This window comes from Elgaria multicarinata, chromosome 1 (assembly GCF_023053635.1).
Source record: "Elgaria multicarinata webbii isolate HBS135686 ecotype San Diego chromosome 1, rElgMul1.1.pri, whole genome shotgun sequence".
In the NCBI taxonomy this organism is placed as follows: domain Eukaryota; kingdom Metazoa; phylum Chordata; class Lepidosauria; order Squamata; family Anguidae; genus Elgaria; species Elgaria multicarinata.
In genome coordinates this window covers 148,556,654-148,567,012 of record NC_086171.1, presented here as the reverse complement: position 1 = coordinate 148,567,012, position 10,359 = coordinate 148,556,654, and the positions used below count along the sequence as shown (strand labels likewise).

The 10,359-nt window shown below is 39.3% G+C and overlaps 1 protein-coding gene across 1 annotated transcript in view; it reads right to left on the bottom strand.

Moving 5' to 3' along the window:
- Positions 1-10,359, bottom strand: part of FAF1 (Fas associated factor 1) — a 201,166-nt gene that overhangs the window by 96,652 nt on the left and 94,155 nt on the right. The window contains exon 8 of the mRNA XM_063139063.1: positions 7,923-8,006. Within this exon, the coding sequence (XP_062995133.1) occupies positions 7,923-8,006 (84 nt within the window). The remainder of the gene's footprint in view (positions 1-7,922; positions 8,007-10,359) is intronic.

Genomic DNA, 10,359 nt, shown 5'->3' with positions numbered 1-10,359 from the left:
ATAAATATAATAAATAAATAAATAAATAAATAAATAAATCTCCCCTGTGGCACAGTTGCCATGAAGAATGCAAACTGTAGGGGCGCTACTTTGCATGGAAAGTTGATTGTATGAAGCACCATCCATGTGGTTCAAGACAATGTTAACCACACCAGCAAACTCCCTCATGGGGTGGGGGGGAAGCGGTGGTGTACCCAGCATGGTTAAAGTTGGTGGCAAGCCCACCAATTCCCGGGTTAAACATGGTCCTACTTTGAGGATTTCATAGTCTGCATGTTTTGTTTTGTTTTTTAAATAGATCTTTACAAGAGCTGCAACATTAAAGATGTAAAATAGCCATATATCAAGTAGTGATGTGTGACAGTGAAGCAGCCTAAGTGCCAATTCTATGTTACCCAGCACTCACGACTGCCCTTGCACTTGTCAATGCAGTGCACTCCAAAAATCCTGCTGGCACTTGTTGAATTGTGCATTCATAAGGAGCTCCTCTGACAGAGGAACACAATGAAACTAAAGTAGGGATGTCAGAGGAATCCATCCGGCGAGTGAAGCTCACTGAGCTTTAGTCAGCTTGGGGGCCCCAGACTTCAGCATGCTTTCTCACCAGCTGGCCCAACTTGATCTGCACTGAGTTAAGCCAGCTTGCACATTTCCATTTATTTATTTATTTTTAAAAAGGGGGGGTAGTGTAAAAAGTAAATAACTAAAATTTGCATAATTTGCACAAATTGTTTTTTACACCACAACAACAACACCCTGGAAAAGTTCTCAGATTTTAGGAACAACCCCCCCAACTCAGTTTGCAAATATAAGCCGAGTCAAGGGCACCACAGATATCCAGCGAGCCCCCCAAAAATGCTGGATTTCACAGTGATAGAGATCCCTAAACTAAAGTGATTCTTCTTCTGCCTAAAGTGCAGGACAAGCAAATTTTAATATTACTATGTTCAAAGTCTTTCCATTATAGAGTGAATGACATTCCATTTGGCTCCCAACCCTTTCCCAAAGAAAAGTAGTTTCCCCACAACCAGGGATAGTATAAATAAAGTAATATACAATTTGTACCAAAAGTGAGTTCTGCACCACCTCTGATCACTGGCAATCCTTTGGCTTCTGAAGATCAGAAACAGGCATGTTTTAAGCTCTCTCCAGAGCCATAATGGCTGGAAATGACGCTGTTAAAAAATATTAATGGCAAGCATCTCAGACTGCCTAATCTGTGTCAGTTAAAAAATTAACATTTTCATAGTAACACTGACTGCATTGTAATCTTTTAGAAGGTAGGGACTGTCTTCCTTTTAATCTGTGTACAGTGCTTAGTAAAATTAAGGCACTTTATAAATGTTTAACGACAAACTACATTGTGGAAGGGCAAGATACACTGAGCTATGAATATCAATAGTTGGTCCACACAAACAAAGGACACAGGTATTCATTCTGAAATTTGAAAACACTTTTCTGCATTTGCAATTTGACAAACATATAGTGCATGAGAATTTTTTCCAGAGAAGAGTAAATATCAGCTCCTGCCACTTGAAAGAACTACTACAATGACTATTACTAAGTACTGTTTAACTCCAACTGTGGATTACGTGAGAGTCCTCTGTAAAATAATGTTACTAGAACATCTTGAGGATTAAAAAGGAAACAGAGTTTCTAACCTCTGAATGGTTCTTCTCAGAATATTTCTCGTGTAGACCCATGTTTATGGGCTGCACATCTACACCCCCAAATGTGGAATTGCACAAAAGACATTCAGAAAAACAAAACCTCTATTATCTAATCAGAGTGGCTGACAGTCAAGCCATTGCAATCTCTGCACTTGAACATGTACAAAGGATGGAAGAGGATTATCACCTCCGAAGTTCTTCCAAAAGGAGAATTACCAAATGGGAATGGGAATTAGTTAGTTTTTCAACTGCTATCTGTGTCTTCTTCTCCTGTGTTATGTGGATGCTACCCAAAAAGCTGGTGGAGAGCTCTACCAGACAGGCTGAAACTTCTATTGACTGGGTTCACATGATCACAGACAGGGAAATACGCCATGGTGGCTTATTTCCTCCACCTTATGTGCCAGTCACGTGCTGGGGAGATTTGCATAATTATCCTCCCTGGCGCAGTTTGCAATGTCATGCAAACCTGGCAAGGGTGGCTTGTTACTGTGATTAACAAATCACTCACCCAGAACCCATGGGCTGTTGTAGAGTTCTGGGACAACAAGCCACCCTCCCTGCATTTGCACGACATAGCAAGCCTGCTGGTGAGGATAATTATGCAAATCTTCCTGGCATGCATAGTAGAGGAAATAAGTAATCATGGCTTATTTCCCTTTCCGTGATCATGTGAACAGGTCCATTCTCTCCTTTCTAAATGGAGCTTCCTTCCATTCACGGGAAAAGGCAGTGATCTAAAGGCATATGTTAAAGCCTCCTTGTTAGAGCTAAGCAAGTCTGGATCTGGCCAGTGCCTGGATGGAAGATTGTCTAGGACAGCCTTTCTGAACCTTTGCCATCCAGAAGTTTTGACAAGTGCTATCAGCCTCAGCCAACAAGGCCAATGGTCCAATAGTTAGGAATTGTGGAAGCTGAAGTCCAAAACATCTGGAGGGCAGCAGGGAAGTCTGGTCTAAGAGCATCCTATGAATTCCACTTCGAGTTCCATCATGGAAGAAAGGAAGGTCAGAAATACAATCAATAAATAAAATAAATCCATTTCCCTGTCCTGCCAGCTTTCTTTATTTCTCCAGTCTCTGATGGAAGGAAGACTCTGCACCTTTAATTCTTATAAAAGCCAAGACAGCAGAACCAACAGCAGACATAGTCGGGCATATTGGGGTTGAGACAGGATCTTTCATAAAAAGACCGGGGGGGGGGATCTACACTACTGCTTTAAAGCGCTTTATAACAGTTTTGAGAACTGTTTGGGCCCAGGACACACTGCATATACAGGTTTCAAAACGTTTTCAAAGTGCTTTAAAGCACCTTAAAAGCAGTAGTGTAGATCCCCGCTAGGTTTCATAAAAGGGACTGGACTGGACTGAGGCAGAAGCTCCAATAAAAAGAAGACTGGTTTTAAGTTAATAGCAAATAAGGGGAACAGAGCTGTGTAATACTAGAACCTGGGGTCAAGCAATGAAATTGAATGGTGGGATATTCAGGACAGACAAAATTAAGTATTTCTGCATATGTCACATAGCTAAACTATGAAATTTGCTTCCACAGGATGTGGTAGTGATAGACACCAACTCAGATGGCTTTAAAAGGGAATTAGACAAATTCATAGAATATGAGGCTATCAATGGCTACTAGTGATTATGGCCATATACTACATACAGGATCAGAGACAACCTGCCTCTGTATAACCTCTGGCAGGAAACATCAGCAGAAGAGGGTTATTGCCCTTGTCTCTTGCTTGTGGGTTTCCCATAGGCATCTGGTTGGTCACTGTGGAAACAGGATGCTGGACTAGATAGGCCTTTGATCTGATTCCTAGCAGGGTTCTTTTTGTATTGTTTCCTTAACGTAGTGAATAGGTTCAAATAGAAATATCTTTACAGAATACAGTGGAGAGTGATCACAGATCAAAAATCTAGCTAATACCATGGAACCAATGAAGTAAGGAAGAACCGATATTTAAAATTTTGTTTAATACTACAGATTTTAAAATAAGCTTCATTTGTTTCAAAAGCAATAAAGGTGTCTTTGAAATGTTTTATCGTTTGCACCCTTCATGACTTCTTCAGAGGGCCATGTAAATATGGTATGATTAACTAGAATGTTCAACACCTGTACACCAATAATTCAAATGTATTGAACTGGTTGTGAAATTATGATTATCTAAAAAATTATAATAGAGACATTTTCAGAGACATGTATTTATGTGAAGTTTTTTTTCAGGTGGAGTGCTCTTCAGATACGCATGGAGCAGGTTGCCCTGATCTAGAGAACTGCAAAGGCAACAGAAGTCTGCATACATGGTGCTTTACCCATGGAGATAGAGAGCTCCAACATGTGCACAGGGGAGTCACATAAGGTATATATTCATAAAGCATATGGTTCTGCATATCATTAGCAACTGTTGAAATGCAGTCTGTTCTGCTGCACAACAGCTTTTTGAGCTCTTAAAAGCAAACCTACATCCATAACCCAAGTTCTGAACAATGACAACATTCCCTGAATCTCCTGTTCCATCAAATGTGCCATTCACTATAGATATACAGCAAGTATTAGAAGATAGAGACCTTCTCTCATGTATGTAGGCGCAGGAACACATCATGTAGATCTGTCCAAGATGAAAATATCTTGCATGTTTTGTATGATAACGTAAACACTAAGCAAAACTATTATTAGTTGGATGGAAAGTGAAAAGCTGAATTAAATCCTGTTTTCATATGTAACAACAACTCCAGAAGTCTCCATTTCAGCCCAATCTTCAGCCAATTACAGATGAAAAACTTCCTAAGATTTGGCGGTGTATCCTGAATCTTTTCGTAATTTTGGGGTGCTTCACACAGCATCCTATGAATCAGGCCCAGCATGTATAGAAACCTCCAGCTGGCTGTTCAGCAGCAGCACCTCTCCTGCAATCTGCCTGCTTTTCCTCTCAGCAGTACCTGGCTTCTTCAGGCAGCAGAGAGGAGGAACAAGGAAGTTACAGCCAAAAGAAACCCAGCACTACCAACGAGGGTGAATAGGCAGGTGATGGCACTAATCTCATCATCAGCCTTGAGTAAGATTCCCCGGCTGACTGTATAAATTGTCAAAGCCCATAACTACTGCAGCCAGCTGGAGGCTTCTGTACACAGAGACTGGTTCACAGCCTCCTATGTCATTGATCTGGAACTGAAACTGAAACTAACTGGCCGTCTATCTAATACCTACATGGCATAAAACTCTATTCCTTATCCATCAGAGCAGCATGTAAAAAGGGAGATCTAGATAATTCCGTTTATCCATCATTACCCGTCTGTAAAAAATGAAATATTGGTGGCTTAAGTTCAGTGCAGCAACATCCCCTTGCACTAGATAAGTCCATTTCATAATCAGAAATATAAACATGTATAAGCATATAAACATGTTCAGCCAAGAAATCACTTCATTTTAGAACAAATGTAAAATAAAAGCATTCCTGAAGCAAACAGGAGCAAAAGAAACAGTAATTAAAGCACACAGCCCTCTAGAATTTGTGATCTCTTAAGGAAATTTAAGTTAACGTATGTATTTCCAATTATAAAAGTACGAAAAGTTGGTCCTTTTAATTATATACAAGAAAACCTCAGTAACTAAGAAACTTTGTTGTCATTTTTTCAATCTGCATAATTTTTGTCTATTAAGTTTATTAACATAACTGTTTAAATAGAAGATGTTGTTAACAAGACTTACCCACAACATCTCTGCTATTGATCCCCACCTACGCATCCCAGCTTCACTCCCCAATTTATAAGATCACGTTGATTGTCAATAACAAATAACAGAAAGACAGCTCCTGGCAAATGAAATCTTTTAACACCCAGGGAGATTTTTTCCCCCAGTTCAGACAAAAGGGAGTAGATCATCTGAAAATTGAAGTAGTAAGTGGAAATCATACATTGTGATGGTATTTTAATTAGATGAAGCAATTATAAATTCCCAGTGTTAGTATTATTCATGCTCTGTAGAAATTGAAAAAATGTCATTTTTAAAGTGTAAAATGGCATTTTAGCTATCTTGCAAGCTCTTCATTTCTCACAGTTAAACTGACACAGCATGAAAACATTCCCCTACTGGTAGAATGTTAGATACCGATTTTCTTTGTGAAAGTGCTCAAAAAAGCCAGGGGCATGTGAAAGAGCTATTGACATCTCATACAGTATCCCATACTTCATTAGACTTAAAACTACAAGCAAAGAACATGCCATCACTCTAAAGGGAGGTGCAGTAACAAATGTTTTTAAAAAGGCTCTTGACTTTGATGCATTTCTGATAATGCAGAAGACTGAAGCTGATCAGGTTCATAGGAGACTTGATTACACAGGAATCTAATTATTGGAAGTCTATTTAGTTGTCCTGTTTGCTAAGACAAAGGTTAACGAGAACTGCACTGAAAAAAACCTCATGTGGTATTACAAAGTATTTTTTATGCTGCATGAAATGTAAATGAAAAGTATTCTAATCAAGTCTCTTTTTTTAACTCTTTATTGGCAGAAGTCAGATCTCTGCTCTTGAATGGTACCATTGAGACATCTTTCTGTCAAAATTAAATTATTACCAAAAGAGGGGAATACAATTTTTTTTAAAAAAAATCTGACACTGATACTGGAGCGTGGCATATAAGAGATAAGCTTTATGAGCAAATTGCCTAAACGACAAAGGAGGGGAAAGTGTTCAGACTGTTACTGCTAATGTTAAATCTTCATAAACATTAAGTTGGAGGCTCTAATTTCAGATAGAAATTAATTATATTTTTGGGAGTAACACGTTCAGAAGTGTTTACACAGCTGACGGGCCTCAGCTGCAGTAGTTTCAAGCCGGGAGCTTTCTGGACTCATCTGCTTTTTCAAGCAGATGACTTAACAATCACCAGTTTCATTAGACTTGAAAAGAAAAGAAAGAAAGAAAATATCACCTGCAACATTGTCACTTGTTAAAACAGAGTTTAAAACAGATTTGTGTGTTTTATCCATGCTGGACATCCTATCCTACAGGAAGGCTTTCCCTTTTTGTCTAATTGGCTGTTTTCCAAACAGCTGCTGGCATTTGGATTAGAAATCATGGGTTTTCAAATCCTTTCTGGCCTAAACTCAACTAGCAACAGATGACAGCACACCAATATATTTCAGAGGTTGCAATTAACCTTGTCTGTGTTTGTTTTTATCTAAGCTTCAGTTCTACTTCCAACATGAGGACTAACTACTTCCCCTGAAAATACCAATGTGGCACTGTTCTGCCAAATGTGCTGCAATGGGCTGCCATTCATCACTCTCAGAATCCAAATGAACTTTTTAAAATATAAAATGGAGAGGACAAACACGTTGCAGGAAAAAATCTCAGGCATTTCAGAAGTTACTGTGAGATTAAAATGGGAATGAAGGCCGTCATCCAGACAGGCTTTTTAAAGTGGATCATCAGACATGAACACATAGAGCAACACTTTTTTACTATCATTTCCTGACCAAGGAACAGGAGCTTTCCTCTGTCCTATCCCCTTCACATTAAACATGGATCAATGGAATACAGAAATAAAGAAATGCAACACACGATGATTCAGAAATAAGTCTTACTTATTTTGATGGGACATACTCCCCAGAAAGCGTGCAAAGACTGCAGCATTAAATACTTCATGTAGTACTTAAGCATGTACTGAAATGTTCTTTGAATAAGTTTGTCCCTCCTGGATCAGGATCAAAGTAGATAATACTATGTGGTGTCACTGTTCTATCACCTTCCAAAGTTGTAAAACAATAGTTTAAGAAGAGTACAGAACATGCATTTTTTTTGTAATCATATGACAAAGCAGATAAGCTGCTATCTTCCACTAGATAAACCACAAGCCATTTCTTCATAAAAAATTTTCTCTGGATTGTTCAGTTCAATCAAGTTCAGTTCAGTTGGTATATATGAAACTCACCAGCCACAAATGTCTGTGCATAGCCAGTTCTGGGTCCCTCCAAACAAGACAGTGGAAATCCTAGCCTGTGCTCTGATCTGTAACTAGTCATTTCAACTGATCTATTTGCAATAGGTTATTAAATAAATGATTTAGTGTTTTACTACATTGGTCAAGCAGTGAACCACCAAATATTGAATTACTAATATACCTACACAAGAGACTTGGTAAAGTGCAATAACTGCTTTCAATAGAGTCCAAAAGCAAAACAAAGATAGGTATGTCCTAGAAAAATAAGGTAACGTTTGTAGGTAACTCTGAGGTAAATTGTGACTTACTGAGTCATCTGTAGAAGCAGGCCAGCCTTCCCACAACTGGTGACGAACAGGGATACTAGTCAGGTCGTACACGTTTCGCTTAACCTGCAAAAACAACCCAAAATTGTCTAATTATACAATATTTATTATTATGTATCATTTATACAGACATTTAAAATGTTCAACTGTTATATTTCATTCAGCCTCAAAATAATTATGTTCAGCTAAATATACCATTGTTCAGCTGTGTAAAATGTACAAATTGTTATTTCATTCTGCCTCAAAACAATTCTGTTCATCAATTCAGATGTTACTGTTTTACATACGTGGAACTCATGTTGAGTAATGACGATTTGCTCTAGACAATCATACCTCTAACAAGAGGCAGGACTCAAATGCAAGTTATCTATGTCCGAGCCAAGTGCTACACTAACTGGAACTTCAGCTTTTAAACAACAGATTTAAGAACTTTTTAAATTACTGGTTTAGATCCAAAGGTGCCTAATGCAAGCAAAAAGCACTTCTGTTCATGTAAAGCATTCCTCCTTCATGTTCACTATTTCACCCCTCACATTGCAGTTCCCCACACCCTATCCCACACATTACCAGAGTGTCCCCCAATCCTCAGAAACAGCTTGTGAGGTAGCACAAGGAGTGAGCTGGGGCTGGGAAAGCCACATTCTATGAGCAGGGTTCTGCTTGCATTTCTCTGGATCCAACCAATTGGCATTATAGTCATTGCTAGGCATTTTCATGTTGTGAATATCATTTTAAAATGTATCTCATTGCCACTTTTACTACCAAATCTGACTCAAGGGGCCCTAGAATAAGACAACACAGGACCAACTCAGAAGTAGGATACTCAGAAATCTTGAATACAAAATGGAAACAAAATATAGGCTTAGCATCTTTAGTCTAAAAATCTACTTAACTGGGGACTGGAATTTGCATCCATTCTATTCTCATATAACTCTAGAAAATATCAAGGAAAGCTAGACTTTAAAACAAGGATGGGGAACCTTTACTCCTCTCCCCAAAGCCACATTCTTTCAGGGTTAATTTGTTGGGAGCTACATAATAGCAGTGGGCAGACTGAGAGCCAAAAGTGGATGGAGCCAGTCAGCCCACACTCAGTGACCAAGTTTGGACAACATAGATCAGACGATAACCCACAATGAGACATGGCATGAGTGCCAGGTGGCATATGGAAACATTTAACATGAGGATGCGAGAAGAGAGAGGAAAACTTTAATATTGTCATGATTAGCCGATATGGCTGCTAGGCAGATTTTGATGGAGGAAAGTGATAAACCTCTAGATTTCAAAGAAAAAAGAAAGTCCTGGTAGACCACAGGATTTGGGGTCCTGTTCTTGTGAAGCAAACAATTTCAGAAAGGCCTTCTATTTGGTAGTGTATGAGTCCTGGGTGGATAGTTTTCATGAAACAGTCTTTACTTCCAGGACATTGTCAGATAATTGGTGAGGTTGCTCACTTTCCATGAAATGAGATGCAAACTCTCCAGGTCCGGGTGCCTGATCTTTCTGTTGCTTATTATGCGGGGATGCAGGAACCGAAAGAGATGAAGAAAAGTGAGGATGGACAGGAGAAGCGTCACAAACCATGTTTGCCTCTGCCACCATGCAGTGAGCCCCACCATCCTATATTTTGGAAGGGGGGACGACATGTAAGTTAGAGTGCCTCCCCAGTAAAGAAGGAAAACACCTCCCAGAGAGCCTGCTGCAAAAAGACTGGCATTTAATGTTTAGTGCTGTAGCAAAGAGGTTGACAATTGGGATGCCCCACATGTCAAAAAGTTTGAGTATGACTGTCAGAGAGAGCTCCCACTTGTGAGAGGAAGAAAACCCAGAGAAAATAGGAAGAAGAAAAAGAGAAAGAAGAAAGGACAATTCTGCTCAACATCCGTTTTGAGAAGTTTGCCATGAGGTAAGAACATTCCAAACGCTGCTAACTGCTGCAGTGGATAAAAAGGAACTGTGAGGCAGGCAAGAGACACATCCAGAACGTGCACAGAAGAGGTGGGTGGGACTCCCACCTAAAACTGTTTACCTCCAAATGACTGTTCTGTGCAGGCACATAGGAGTTCCGAATGACTGTTCTGCATATGCACATAACCCATATGTGTGAGTCACAGAAACCATGAAGAAGTTTGTGTTATGATCAGCACTACTTTGTGAATGGTCACTGTAATTATTTTACATACATTTCATTGTCACAGTCTGTATATTTGGCATTTCATTTCCCTCTGTCCTCATTGCTTACATCTTTTCTCTCTGCATCCATGTGTATCTATATACACCTGCCAACTGAGGGTAACACTTAATGCATCTGATGAAACAGGCTTTATTCATTTCATTTCATTTCATTTATTGCATTTTTATACCGCCCAATAGCCAAAGCTCTCTGGGCGGTTTACAAAAATTAAAACTACAACAATAT